This window comes from Eurytemora carolleeae, unplaced genomic scaffold (assembly GCF_000591075.1).
Source record: "Eurytemora carolleeae unplaced genomic scaffold, Eaff_2.0 scaffold329, whole genome shotgun sequence".
NCBI lineage: Eukaryota > Metazoa > Arthropoda > Copepoda > Calanoida > Temoridae > Eurytemora > Eurytemora carolleeae.
The window spans coordinates 47,202-61,657 of NW_019396239.1; the positions used below are offsets into that span (position 1 = coordinate 47,202).

Genomic DNA, 14,456 nt, shown 5'->3' on the forward strand with positions numbered 1-14,456 from the left:
TTCACACAATCCACCCTTCACATAATCCACTATACACACAACCAACCCTACACACAATCCACCCTTCACACAATCCCCCTACACACAACCCACTTTTCACACAACCCACCCTTCACATAATCCACTATACACACAACCCACCCTACACACAATCCACCCTTCACATAATCCACTATACACGCAACCCACCCTTCACACAATCTACCCTACACACAACCCACCCTACACAAATGTACAAATGTTCTTTTATTTATCAGTCTAGTCTGCTTGTTCCTTTAGTATACTACTGCACGCAATATTCAAATACACAAATATACATCAGTTTAACACATTTTCATTGTTCATTTTTAAATTAACTAAACACTAGATTATAATATTATTTTGAATTCAGATTTTCACGCGTGTTATGCGACATATTTCATTGTTGAATCTCTCTGTGTTTGCCTGTGAAATTAAAACGTTTTTGGTCTATATTTGAGGAACGTGCTAAAAAACAATTGAAAAAATGTTATTGAATTTATTTCAGGGCTTGGTATGGACTAGGACAGACATATGAATTGTTAAAGATGCCTTACTATTGTCTTTACTACTACAAACAGGTGAGAGAGAATTTTTAAATATGAAATACCTCTTTTGTTTGTTTGGTACACAACTTTTTCGGGATTATTATTATTATCATTATTCAAATTATTCTATAGTTTTAAAGGTACTGGAAACTTAATTTTAATTGACCCTCATTTACAATGACGATGGTATTGTCGGGGTTCTGTCTTAACATATATTATTAACAAGACATTTTAAACAAATATATTAATAAGACTTTTTACAGGGAATAACTAAAATTTTTATTTTCAGGCCCAAGAGCTGAGACCTTCTGATAGTAGAATGCTGGTAGCGCTTGGAGAATCATACGAGAGATTAGATAAAATACCGGTAAGAAAGCTCCGGGGGGATAGATTATATATTAGTAAGATATCAGGGGGTCCAAATGTATTGTCGGGTGATGAAAAGGCCAGATGAGCTGAAAAATAATGCAGACGGGTCATTCAACCGATTAAAATATAGCTTTCTGTGTAATAACCTAAATAAATAAGCCGATAAACAGGGTACGTGTAATTTACCGTCACATCTTGCTTGCTTCATGTTAATACATATATAATGCTATGTTGTTTCTGTGTCGGGAATATCGAGGGAGGGATAGCACTGCTCTGGATTACTTGATATAAAATGTTTCTGGAAGGCCCACGGTGTCGGGTATATCGAGGGAGGGATAGCATTGCTCTAGCTTGTTAAACTGTATAATCTGTTTTGACTAGGATGCCATGAAATGTTTCTGGAAGGCCCACTGTCGGAGATATCGAGGGAGGGATAGCACTGATCTAGTTTTGCTAAACTGTATAATCTGTTTTAACTAGGATGCCATGAAATGTTTCTGGAAGGCCCACTGTGTCGGGGATATCGAGGGAGGGATAGCACTGCTCTAGCTTGCTAAACTGTATAATCTGTTTTAACTAGGATGCCATGAAATGTTTCTGGAAGGCCCACTGTGTCGGAGATATCGAGGGAGGGATAGCCCTTCTCAAACTTGCTAAACTTTACGAACATATTAATGACGTAGAACAGGCTGCTGCGGCTTATTCACAGGTTAGCTTCTATTTTGACTAATTTCTTACATTTAAAAATTTTATATTTACATTTTTAATTTACATGTGCATTGTGCAATGTACATGAAAATTATATGGTTAGACGCTGTTATTCAGTTAATAAGCATCTAAATCCTACAACTAACGAGGAATAATATTTTCTCGTTTTAGTTAAAATAATGCCAAATCTGCAAAGTAATGCAGTAATGTACAGTGAAAAATTGACGGGTTTAGCACCATAGATGCAGGAAAGTTACTGGATTAAGATACAAAAGTTTCGTCCTCTTCATGATGAAATTAAATTGTTTAAACAAGTGTAAAGATTAATATAACTCTTGTTTTTGTTTCAGTATATCCAGGAGACAGAACGCCAGGGTACACCTGAACGTGATGAACAGGGTGGTGCCTTCAAGTTCTTGGCCGGATACTATCTCAAGCGGGATCTGCTCGACGAGGCCTATGAGTTCGCGATAAAGTGCACTCAGCTCGCTGACGTTGTTGAGGAATTGTTCGCATTCATTTTTTGGCAGATTTTTATTCGCATTCTTAAATATAGTTTTAAATTACTTAGAATATATTCAAATGAATTTAAGGCAATAATTCTAAAAGTTGCTTTTCATGCCACCATTTTTACTTCATACAAAACAAAACAAAAAATCACAGATTTTCTTTTTTTACTAAGGAATTTTCCAAGTCTTTTAAAATCAAAAGTCGACTGAGCCTGCTTTATCTAAAATATTTGGACTTTATAGGTTCAGCCGTTTTGATGTTTATTGGATATAAAAAAATATGAATTTTCATCTTTTACAATCCATATTTGAAAACGTTGAAGGAATGTGAATGAATACACTAGGCTGGTAAAGCAATGATTAAAGAAATATCGAACCGACGAGGGAAAACTGAAGGATCCAACCATACTGTGATGGAAGATCAAGCATCATTCGTTTCATCTAGAATCCGTCCTCTCAACGATACTACATCAAGAGATGTAGAACCTGTCGGTCTAAGTTTTAACTCATCATCTGCTTTTAACAGTTGCAACTCATGATATGTTGTTGACAGTTTCAAACTTTGATCTGTGTTTAAGTTTCAACTCATGATCTGTAGTGAACAGTTTTAACTGATGATCGATCTGTTGTTAACAGCTTCAAGTCATGATCTGTTGATAAAAGTTTCAAATCATGATCTGTTTTTAAAAGTTTCAAATCATGATCTGTTACCAGTTTTAAAATGTGATGTGTTTTAAGTTTTAACGCGCATGATGTTAATGAACACTAGTGTCAAATCGTAATCTTATATTTTTTAACATTAGTTTCAAGACGTGATCCGTGCTTTCTAACCACGAGTGGTTTTCCATTCAACGCGTTAAAAGAAACAATAGAAAAGAAATTAAATTGCGATCAACTGATGATGTGTAGCTGCTTCAGTGTCTATACTGTACATATTGTACAAAACTTTATGATTATTATTAATTTTTAACCGAACCCAGCAAAGTGAGAAGCTTGATGTTCTGTTAAAATAAGTATGTTTAGTACCTTGGGATCTGAGTATTCTTTATTTAGAGGAACTGAAGACTTTTCTTTACTTTGATCCTTTTTTCTTTGCAACCTGATGTAAACTTCTAACATCTTTAACTCGACCAAATAGTTTGAAATTTTATAGGTTCACACAATCAGGTTGCAAAGAGATATGTATTTGAAAATTTAAGAGTTTGACACAAGTTATCTGTTCTTCTGATCCAGAACCCATTCAATATAATTATTCAATTTTCATACTAAATATTTTAAATCATCTATGTACCTAACCACCGGCTGTGATAGATAAAATGGCGGTAAATGTGTACGCTACCAGTGGAACAACGGAGAACTTGTCTAGGCACGACATGCTCGCGTGGGTCAATGATTGCCTTCAGACTAGGTAAAAAACTTATAAATTTTACTGCCTGCAGTTTCCCTTCCTTCCTTCAATGGGAAGATTTTTATTGTATCATAGATAAATGAGCATTTGGACCTTGTACCTTTAGGTGTCTATAATTATTAATACATAAGAATAAGATGGAATTTAATCGAAATGACTGTCGCAACTTTGCTACCTCGTAACTTCTATTGTTCCAAAGAGGAAGAAAAGTAAACTAGCCCGAGCATGATTGCATAAAATATCCATCTTTTTTATGATGATTTCATTGAGAGTCGGACATGCTTGTTTTTGAATGAAGAATCACTTCAAATTATGCTTGTAGTTCCTTTAAGTTTGATTTACTAGGTATGGTAAGATAGAAGAGATGTGTTCTGGAGCAGCATACTGTCAGTTCATGGATATGCTTTTTCCGGGCTGTCTACATCTTAAAAAGGTAAAACCAATTGTTTAAGCATTTATTGTTTTACAGGGGTTTATATTTTCTTGAAAAACCATTTCCCTTCCGCTCCTCACAATTTCCCCTGGTATATTATGAATTTCCCCTGGTATATTATGAATTTCCCCTGGTATATTATGAATTTCAATCTTTATTTTCGCTGAAGTAGGGAAAATAAAAGATTTTAGGGGGAAATTGGTGAATTTTTGGTTAATATGAGTATCATAAAGGAATAAAATATGTCCGTTTATGTCCATCCAATTTTCCATTTTTATACCCAAAATGTTCTGTGGGCGGGGAGAGAGGGATATCTATGCCCCTGAAATTGATTGTAGTACTGAATCAAGATCTGTAAAGGACATTCTGAACTGTTAATTACATATTTATTATGTTTAGGTTAAGTTTAACACTAAGTTAGAACACGAGTTCATCAGTAACTTCAAAGTGCTCCAGGCCTCTTTCAAGAAGATGAACGTGGATAAGATCGTTCCCGTGGATCGGCTCATTAAGGCAAAGTTCCAGGACAACTTTGAGTTCCTGCAGTGGTTCAAGAAGTTCTTTGACGCAAACTACGGGGGCCAGGAGTACGACGCGTTGGAAATGCGTGGAGGAGAGGATGTAGGATCTACCTCGAAACCTGCACAGAGGGTAGGAACACTTAAAGTAATATTCACTCCAGTGCTTAGGATCCGGTTTGATCCACGACATTTTGGATCCAGGATTTGGATCCGGATCCGCATCAAAATTAAATGGATCCTAAGCACTAGTCAACAGTCAAATATTTATTCATATCTCTTTTATTTGTTTGTTCTTCAAACACACGCCACATTAATATGTCTCATAATTGTAAAAATAATTTTATATAAAAATGTGCTACAAATCGAAATTGTTCTCAAACGATATTTTTCTTAAAATTTAACAATTTATTCGTAAAAGAATTCAAGTTTTAAAACTAAATCTCTTAAAAATCATCAGAAATATGGTTGGGTGGATATTGGGTAGCTCTGTAGAAGTACCACTTTCGTTTTATTTTTGTTTCTTGATTTTTAGTCGGCGAATAAGGTGCCAGCTACTGGAATGTATCTGCCTAAACCAGTTCAAGATAAGGTGCACATTAACTACGTGTGCCTGTAAAAGCCTGTATACGCCTGTTGAAGTCAATTGCTTTATTTAACCAACACTTTATATTACTAACTTTGTTTTTTTATGTTTAACTTGTCAAGGATTTAAATTGGTGATTTCAAGTGAAGTAAAATAGTCCTTGAAGTAACCATTGCATCCTGTTCTACTTACAATTATTTTTATGTAATTTTAGGTACTGGATCCCATTTTTTTCACTCCTGTATTCTTTATTTCTGCATTTTATTATCTTTTGATAATCATTTCAGTCGTCAATACGTGATTTACCATGCCATGAGTTGAGTCATGAGTTGGGTCATGGGTTAATTTATGAGTTGATTCATGAGTTGATTCATGAGTTCATCCATGAGGTGATCCATGAGTTGATCCATGAGTCGATCCATGAGTCGATCCATGAGTCGATCCATGAGTCGATCCATGGGTCGATCCATGAATTGAGTCATGAGTTGAGTCATGAGTTGAGTCATGAGTTGAGTCATGGGTTAATTCATGAGTTGATTCATGAGTCGATCCATGAGTTGATCCATGAGTCAATCCACGAGTCTGGGGTTTATATATTTTTGGGAAGGGGGGGGGGGGTATTTTGGATGTCGGCAAATAATTTTATATGCGGGGTAGGAGGTTATTTTTTAAAAAAGAATATATTCTCCTGTCAAAAGTTGATACTTAACCTAATAACATGGTTTGTCCATAAGTTGATCCATGGTTCATCCATATTTTATCAAGGTGAAGCATTGTTAATAATGAACAGATTTTAAAAAACTGTTGACATTTTCTTCTTTCAAAAAATAGCATTGAAACTAAGACATCTGTTTATTGTATATCAATGCTACATTTACATACAAGACTGCTCAAACAAGTAAATATTTTTTAACAGTTGAATATAGTGCATCCTCTCTCCTGTAATTTTAAAACATAGTCATCATTTTTACAGGGAAAGGCGAGAATTTTTTTACTTCTTCTTTAATATTTTTTTTTCTGGTTCTGGTTATATTTTTTTTCTGGTTCTGGTTATATTGATTGTATTGTCACATTAGTGTTCTTTTTTTTTGATACTAAAAAAGAATTTAGGATTCGCGTATAGTTAAAATAAAATAAGTAACACAAAGAAAAAGTTAAGTTTTTATTTTGTAAAAATGATGAACCTATATCATATGAGGTTAAGATAAGTAAAACTCTTTTCTGTTTAGCCAATGGGAGGATCTAGACCGTCTCCTTCAAGTGGAATGCCTAAAAGAAACCTTGCACCAAGGCCGGCAGTTAATTCAAGGTGGGTGAATTTCTATCCTTTGGGCAAGAAATTTGAAAATTTGGCAACTTATTTTTTTCCCTTTATTTACATTTTTCTTGCTTGCAGATAAATCTGTAAAATATATTCTTCTTTTTATATTTTTTTTACTTTTTTTACTGTTAACTTTTTTTCCTTTTTTTTAAATTGATGGTAATATCAACTGATAAGGGTCAACACAGACTGAAGTATATTTCTGGTAAATATGTCAGTCACGGTACCCGCTCATCCGACCTAGAGGAAACTTATGTTAACCTTTAAAGAGGTTAGGTTAGACAGAGACTGGGTAGGTGGAGTTAGATGGTGATAAGACGTAGTTAAGAAGGGGGGGTCGATTAAAAACTATTTTGCTATTTTCTTAAAACCACCTCGAAAATTAGTTCGGATAACCTTTACGTCGGTTTCCTCAAGTCAGTTTCAGTAGCATCGAAATAGCATCTTCGGTCAACATTATTGTGATTAGGATCAACATGAACAATTTTAACTAATCTGTATTAGACCTGCCCCGCGTCCTGCAGGAGGAGGAATGAGATCTCAGAATGGAGGAGGAGGAGGAGGGATGAGTGCTGATGCACAGCTACAGATTGAAGATCTCAACGCACAGGTATTTGACAAAGTCTGTTTCTTGGGTTGTTTGTTAGTATCCAATGAACGTCAAAACGGCTGAACCGATTGGGCCTAAATTTGTTGTGAGAACCGATGACCCTAAAGATAAAGCCTCAGGACGTAGCGGTGCAGAGGGTGGGGGGGGGGATAGACAAAACTCTCACGTGGCCGCAGCGCCGGCCCCCTAGCCTGTTCTAGCCGCGCCGCTCGGCCCCCTAGCCTGTCCTAGCCGCAGAGCTCGGTCCAGCAATTGTCTTACCCTCAATAAGAAAAAGTAAAAGGAGTTTTGTATATCCCCCATCCGCACCGCTACGTCCCATGCTAAAGATGAATGGTCGGTCCGAATATAAAAAACTCAAATTAATAATGTTTGAAATCGCCTCATAAAAAAAGAAACTGCGAATTTGCTTGCTAATTTTTATTGCTGTGAGTGGTGAACCCTGTTTGATGCTTGTATAAATAAAGTCCATTGCAGTTATTTTTTAAAGGGGGTAGGTGAATCTTATTTCTATGCCTCTGTTAAAATTTTTTCATAAATTTCTTCTAATTCCTTGGAAATTATGAAATTATGAAGTATATTATGGATCAAATAATTATGAATTATTTTCCTAGTTGCTTGAACTGAAGCTGACTGTGGAGGGTCTAGAGAAGGAACGAGATTTCTATTTCGGAAAACTTCGAGATGTTGAAGTTCTCTGCCAGGAAAACGATTCCGTAGAAGGAGAGGCTGTCAGGAAGGTAGGACTGCTGAAATTCTAATATCTTTGCTACCCGATGGTATAAACCTACCTTTCTTGGTCCATTTTTCTATTCCCCCGCCCTATAGAAATGGTCTAGATATTCAAATCTAAACTATTGATAAAGAGAGCTTATCAAAAATGTCCTTATTTCTAAATGATTAATCAAGTTTTAGCTTAAAAATAAGCGGAAATTATGAAAAATAATTTTTAAATGAAATGAAAACGAAATAAAAATGAAATGGATCCTAAGTACTGCTTCAAACTTATCTTAATTTTACTTTCAGGTTGTGTTAGATATTCTCTACCAGACCGAAGAAGGGTTCGCAGTTCCGGACGAAGATGATGTTCCCCCACCCCCTGAGGAGGAGTACTAGACCCCCCCTCCCTCTTCGGCAATATACTGGAATATATATGTTAAATTTCCAATCGTGAACAATCCTTATGATAAAATAAGTTAATACTAAGTTAATAAAATTGCTTGTGTTTAACTCTCTTGGCCTTCCGAACTTATTTCAAGCATTTCTCCGACTTGCCCCGGAACCACCCGCCGTACTCCCGCCTCCTGGACCTGGTCTAGCGGCAACATAATGCTGAGATCGTTGTGATATATTTTATGTGTTTTCAACTTTTCATAAATGTGCCTTTACTAATTTCTCTCCGCCTGTATAATCCATGAATCAGTTACCAAAATACTCAACTTTCAACCACTGTAACGTCAAGAAATGTTTGGTTATTTAAGATTATTCTATGAAAAGCTGTATTTATTATAGATAATTTTGCTGTTTTATAACAAATTTTAATCCATTAAAATATTGTTTTCTATTGTATTTTTTGTAATCACTTCTTGCTCGAGCATTGACTTCCTTCCAGATCTATAGAAAATGGGAACAAAATGGCAGATGGTGCGAGTTCTACGGATGGGAATGCGAACTATGGATTCACAATATTCCCAAACTAGATTGATGGGAAGGCGAGGCTTCTCTTTACCGTACAAGGGAACCCTCAATAAAGTTTAAATTTTTTTAAAAAATTTGTTTCATTCAGGGAAAGGCATTTTAACTTGTTTTTGAATGAGGTATGTGCATTATGCAAGCTTTACATTGTTTCCTCGAATTTCGTGAATTCAAAATAACATATCAAGCGACCCTTTATGCATATATGGCAATGCCCGATTCACAACGGTACGCTGAACAGTTTATTCTGACCAAGTATGAATTCGACAACATTGTTTTTAAGTTTGAAAATAGATTATTTCCGATTGTGTGGGTTTACTACTAAATCGACTTGTATGTTAATACTGATCTTAATTTTTCAATACAGCAACCAAGACATTATTTAAAATTACAGATCTAAGACACTTTCAAAGGATTTTTAAAATACATATTGAAATATTTGAAAATCAAACATTTAATGAAATATCCTGAAAACTTCGAAATCCTCGAATTTGTTTAGAAAATTCGCAATTTATCGTTATCAGTTAGTTTTTCATCAACATGGCACAGCTAATTTTCTGGGAAGATAATACCGTGATGCCACAAGATCAGTTTGATTTTACGAAGAAATCTGTTCTGTTTGGTCTGGATTCAGATGGAGAAACTATCCGGCAATTTGTTTTGGCTGAAGAGTTGAAAAATACCTATTTTGTTCTCTTCTTTTTCCCGATGGATTTCAAGGTCGATTCTTCAGAAGTCCTTGCCTTTAATAAGGCATTAGAAGAGTTTAAAATGAGAAACATTAAAGTTATCGGAGTAACTCATGATAGTCCTTACGTGATCAAGCACTGGACCAGGAAGGATTCGACTAAGGGAGGATTTGGGAAAGCTGCAGGATTCCCAATCTTGTCGGACAAAGATCTTAAACTTGCCCATATGATGGGAGTAGCACAGCCAAGTGGAATGCCTGCAAGGTCTACATTTATCATAGACTGGAATGGAGCAATAAGGTACATGATGATTCATCGCAGTGACATAGGAAGGTCTGTTGTTGAGATTCTTCGTCTTTCCATTGCCTTTCGACATTCTGATATGACTGGAGAAATCACCCCAGCCAAGTGGATGGAAGGAGATGAGGTGATCCCTACTGAATTTAATCAAAAGGTCGCATACTTTAAAAAGAAGTACGGCAAGTCGTCTCAAACCGAAACGGCTAAAACTGAGTCTTCCGACACAAAAAATACAAAGAACGGTAAAGAAAATGGTGACAAAAATACGGGAAATAAATCTAGAAAATCTGAAACTCCTTCAAGCAAGAATTCTTCAGACTCTAAATCCCAGATAAGTTCCAGAAAGGCCAAATCTCCTACCCTTGCCTAATAGAATATTGCTACGAGTTCTATACAAAACACAACATACGTTCTGAACGGGTTACTTCAAACCCATTACTTTAGTTACAAGATTTGATGTGATATTGACTAAAAATTTTATAAAATATATGAGAACTTAATATTTTTTGAATAAATTGTCAAAATGTACTTAAAATGATTCTATTAAAAGAAATTTGCATTTTTAATTGTATTATCGGTTCTTCACAGAAGTATAGCTTTTGTTTTCATGTAATCAGTTTATAGAACTCTTCAACTTTTTACAACTTTGTCTTTTTATGCATTAGAAGTGAAATTACGCCCAACAATTAAGATTTGTTTGAAAATCAATAATCGACAATGAAAATTCTACATATGGTATCTATCTGAATGGTTCATTAAAAGATGTAAATGATAGTTTAGTTACTCTTAATATTGAGTTTTGGTTCGGATAGGCTGTATTCGAGGGTGATGAAGGAACCAGAGTTGAATCTAGGCTCACCAAGCTCGACCAAACAATTCAAAAAAATGAAAAACTAATAAAACCCATGTATACAAGTCCATCTGGTCAGATACCGAAACCAGAAAAATTTGACCCCAAGCAAACAAATCGTGACGTAAAAAATAAAAAACATTCTCAGTTTTCAAACAAAGATATAAAACATACCACCGTTGTCGAAGAAGAAATGAAGAGTTCTGGAAGTTCTCTGAAAGATATTGAAAATGAGGTTAGGTCAGATACGCTATTAGTATTAGTTTCTGTGTCGCCGCGTTCTTAGTTCATTTTTGACGCCGACCACAGTACCACTTAAAAAATATCGTCCCCTACAGTAAATATACTTGTCCTTCTATTTATCTAGACGTTATGAATTAGTTGACATTTTTATCATTGCTTTTAATTCCACTTCAGTAATATTTTGACGCCTTGAAATTTCGATCACCCCCACCGAATTTTAAATTGTAGAGAATATATTGTAGGAGGATGAGGATGATGAGATGATGAAAAGTGGATTTCATATTCCACATTATACTAAAATTCACGCCTGGGATAAAGGAAATAAAAAGGCAGGAAAAACCGTTCTTAAATTTTTTATGAACATTCTTTAATTTAGCATCATGTCTGAAGATATGCACAATATCGAGTTCTATGCTCTAAAGATACAAACTTAATATTCAGGTGAAAGAGCTTGGACGGTTACTTACGAAAAATCAACGAGATCGCAGTGTTGTCGTATTAGAAGGATACAGGGACTTATCAATAATTTCTAAAAGAGTTCTGTCCAGTATTTTTTTTAACTATTTTATTTTTCATGTTACAAATTATGCAGTGCTTTTTCCAAATTTTAAATAAATACTTGATAATCTTGACAACAAGGTTGATAAATGATGCCCTATTATCTGGTCTTCAGCCCTCTTTGCTACTCTTCAGTAGAGTAAAACTGCTTCGAGATATTGAAATCAGTAGTTTAGGTCAGGTTTTGTATTCTTGTTATTGTCAAATAATTCTCAGGAGCTCGTATTGACTCAATTTTAGCCCAACTTAATCACTTATGAAGTAGTTTTCTTAAATTCATATAGATGCAATATTGATTGGACTAGGGGTAAATTGAACTAAAATTAATTGATTAAAAGCCGGTTTTTAGTCTTTTTAACATTCAATATGTTAAATTGGACTAATAAGAAAAAAGTTCACTATCATCATTCGTGATCAAAAGCGTTATTTCAATCGATCATTTAGATTATCTTTTACCGAGATAGTCAACAGAATAGAACTTGAAAAAGAACGGATCATTTGACCAATTTCAATAATTTCTTCAAACGAAATTTTTGGTAACCCAAGATGGTTAAAGTTTTGAAAAACATTTTTCAGGTTCAGATTGTGTATGTTTTCATATTCCTTACGACAATATTAAACTATGGTCTGATCTGAAAACTCCACCTGGACTCATGGCTGCCTTCGACAAGCAACAGCTCGTTTCAAGCATAACTCCCTTCCATGCCCTGCCGATTACACTCGTCTGCGATAACGTGCGGAGTCCGGATAACCTTGGAGCAATCCTTAGAGTTGCTGCAGGAGCTGGAGTAGAACGGGTTCTACTTACTCGAGGTTGTGTTGATCCTTGGTCAAATAAAGTTCTTCGGGCAGCGGCGGGAGCTCATTTTCTGGTTAGTTGATCTAATAGTTTTAATTTTCTGGTTAGTCGATCTAGTAGTTTTCATTTTCTGGTTAGTTGATCTAATAGTTTTTATTTTCTGGTTAGTCGATCCAATAGTTTTCATTTTCTGGTTAGTCGATCTAATAGTTTTCATTTTCTGGTTAGTCGATCTAATAGTTTTCATTTTCTGGTTAGTCGATCTAAAAGTTCTAATTTGATCTAATAGTTTTCATTTTCTGGTTAGTCGATCTAAAAGTTCTAATTTTCTGGTTAGTCGATATATTATTTTTAATTTTCTGGTTAGTTGATCTAATAGTTTTCATTTTCTGGTTAGTCGATCTAATAGTTTTAATTTTCTGGTTAGTCGATCTAATATTTTTCATTTTCTGGTTAGTAGATCTAATAGTTTTAATTTTCTGGTTAGTCGATCTAATAGTTTTCATTTTCTGGTTAGTCGATCTAATAGTTTTCATTTTCTGGTTAGTTGATCTAATAGTTTTCATTTTCTGGTTAGTCGATCTAATAGTTTTCATCTTCTGGTTAGTTGATCGAATAGTTTTCATTTTTTGGCTGTTAGATTTAATAGTTTTCATTTTCTGGTTAGTAGATCTAAAAGTTTTCATTTTCTGGATAGTAGATCTAATAGTTTTCATTTTCTGGTTAGTAGAACTAATAATTTTCATTTTCTGGTTAGAGAACTAATAATTTTCATTTTCTAGTTAGTTGATCTAATAGTTTTCATTTTCTGGCTATTAGATCTAATAGTTTTCATTTTCTGGTTAGTAAATCTAATAGTTTTCATTTTCTGATTAGTAGATATAACAGTTTTCATTCTCCGGTTAGTAGATCTAATAGTTTTCATTTTATGGTTAGTAGATCTAATAGTTTTCATTCTCCGGTTAGTAGATCTAATAGTTTTCATTTTATGGTTAGTAGATCTAATAGTTTTCATTCTCCGGTTAGTACATCTAATAGTTTTCATTCTCCGGTTAGTAGATCTAACAGTTTTCATTTTCTGGTTAGTAGATATAATGGTTTGTATTTTCCGGTTAGTAAATATAATGGTTTTCATTTTCTGGTTAGTAGATCTAAAAGTTATTGTTCAATTTAATAATTGCATTATAATTTATTGTAAAATAGATGTTAACAACATAATATTTAAAGAAAAAAAATTGGTCTGGGTTGACTTTCTTCAGTTCTTTGAGATTTGTTTCTGTCATGAAGATTCTAAACCAACTGTTCAGGTGTCAATAGTTGAGAGGGTGGGTTGGGAGAATATACATGACCAGGTTCCATCTTATCCTCATGTTGTTATTGCGGATAACGTTTCTACTCCTCCTTCAAGGTCAGCCATCTTTATTCTTTATTTACTCGTCTTAACAGTGTTAAATATTTTCCCAAAGGCGACTTCCCAAGTGGCAACTTCCCAAATGTGCTATTTCTGAAGCGGCAACTTCCCAAAGGTTTTGATAGGCCTTTTGAAGCGCCGCATTGAGTTGCCGCTTAGGAAATTGCACATTTGGGAATTACCTAGCATCGTCTTAACGTCTTCTTCACTTTGGAATAGGAATCCAATTCATCGGTTCTCCGGTCCTTTGGTCCTTTTCATTAATCGTAAAACAATTAAAAAGGGTGAGAGAAAAAGAGGAAATGAAATCAAATATAAAATTCAGATTTTCAGTCCAGAAAAGTAAAAAAAATTCAAAACTTTTTTTCTGTTTCTAGTTTTGACAGAGAAGAAAGGATAAAATATCTGGAAGAACTGGAAACCAGGGGGATAGAGGAGGGAGGGTTTCATGTATCTAGTTCAGGTAAAGAATATGAACCCATTTTTTTCTCTTAAATTGTTTTCCAGCTTTCGATATAATGTACAGTTCTTACCATGTATTTGTAGATTTGCAAGAAATAATATTATTGTATCTTTATTCGTCCTACAACGCATTAATTAACATTGATGGAAGAATTGAGATTGGTGTTTCATTAATAGTATGAGTAATTATTTTGATATTATCAGGGTGGTCAAACTGTACGGATTTTACGTTTTTTTGATCACCCTGAAGTTGTACGGATTGTAAGTATTTTTTTCAAATTGTACGGGTTTTTTAGCCTGGAAATACATCTTTTTTTTTGACTCATTTCAGCAAATTTGCATGAAAACTTAAAAAAAAAATCTCGTCAAAATGTAGTTAATTTAACTTATTTTTTTATTGTTGATTCAATTGACAATCAAA

General features: G+C 34.5%; 3 protein-coding genes across 4 annotated transcripts in view; all 3 read left to right on the plus strand.

Moving 5' to 3' along the window:
* Positions 1 to 3,464, plus strand: part of LOC111699067 (cell division cycle protein 23 homolog) — a 14,631-nt gene extending 11,167 nt beyond the window's left edge. Inside the window, exons 12-16 of the mRNA XM_023469624.1 lie at positions 527 to 599; positions 856 to 933; positions 1,516 to 1,644; positions 1,994 to 2,146; positions 2,497 to 3,464. Of these exons, the coding sequence (XP_023325392.1) occupies positions 527 to 599; positions 856 to 933; positions 1,516 to 1,644; positions 1,994 to 2,146; positions 2,497 to 2,691 (628 nt within the window). The 3' untranslated portion in view covers positions 2,692 to 3,464. The remainder of the gene's footprint in view (positions 1 to 526; positions 600 to 855; positions 934 to 1,515; positions 1,645 to 1,993; positions 2,147 to 2,496) is intronic.
* Positions 3,445 to 8,641, plus strand: LOC111699071 (microtubule-associated protein RP/EB family member 1-like). Of its 2 annotated transcripts, XM_023469627.1 has the most exons (8): positions 3,445 to 3,560; positions 3,906 to 3,993; positions 4,393 to 4,644; positions 5,047 to 5,103; positions 6,327 to 6,406; positions 6,923 to 7,028; positions 7,643 to 7,768; positions 8,055 to 8,641. In XM_023469627.1, exons 1-8 carry the CDS (start codon positions 3,469 to 3,471, stop codon positions 8,142 to 8,144), a joined length of 891 nt encoding a protein of 296 aa, XP_023325395.1. In that variant the 5' UTR covers positions 3,445 to 3,468; the 3' UTR covers positions 8,145 to 8,641. The 2 variants fall into 2 exon arrangements, with proteins under 2 accessions (XP_023325395.1, XP_023325396.1); XM_023469628.1 differs by lacking the exon at positions 5,047 to 5,103.
* The window catches only part of LOC111699069 (rRNA methyltransferase 3, mitochondrial-like), a 7,436-nt gene continuing 1,610 nt past the window's right edge, over positions 8,631 to 14,456 (plus strand). Inside the window, exons 1-8 of the mRNA XM_023469626.1 lie at positions 8,631 to 8,765; positions 10,525 to 10,797; positions 11,048 to 11,134; positions 11,247 to 11,317; positions 11,445 to 11,539; positions 11,940 to 12,235; positions 13,470 to 13,570; positions 13,951 to 14,036. Coding sequence (XP_023325394.1) covers positions 8,652 to 8,765; positions 10,525 to 10,797; positions 11,048 to 11,134; positions 11,247 to 11,317; positions 11,445 to 11,539; positions 11,940 to 12,235; positions 13,470 to 13,570; positions 13,951 to 14,036 — 1,123 coding nt within the window. The 5' untranslated portion in view covers positions 8,631 to 8,651. The remainder of the gene's footprint in view (positions 8,766 to 10,524; positions 10,798 to 11,047; positions 11,135 to 11,246; positions 11,318 to 11,444; positions 11,540 to 11,939; positions 12,236 to 13,469; positions 13,571 to 13,950; positions 14,037 to 14,456) is intronic.

What these genes read in the sequence shown, in the direction of transcription:
- LOC111699071 (XM_023469627.1), top strand. Translation starts at nt 3,469, where the DNA reads ATGGCGGTAAATGTGTACGCTACCAGTGGAACAACGGAGAACTTGTCT. An exon ending in AATGATTGCCTTCAGACTAG is followed by an intron (nt 3,561 to 3,905) that starts GTAAAAAACTTA and finishes TTGATTTACTAG; the next exon opens with GTATGGTAAGATAGAAGAGA. An exon ending in TTGAAGATCTCAACGCACAG is followed by an intron (nt 7,029 to 7,642) that starts GTATTTGACAAA and finishes TTATTTTCCTAG; the next exon opens with TTGCTTGAACTGAAGCTGAC.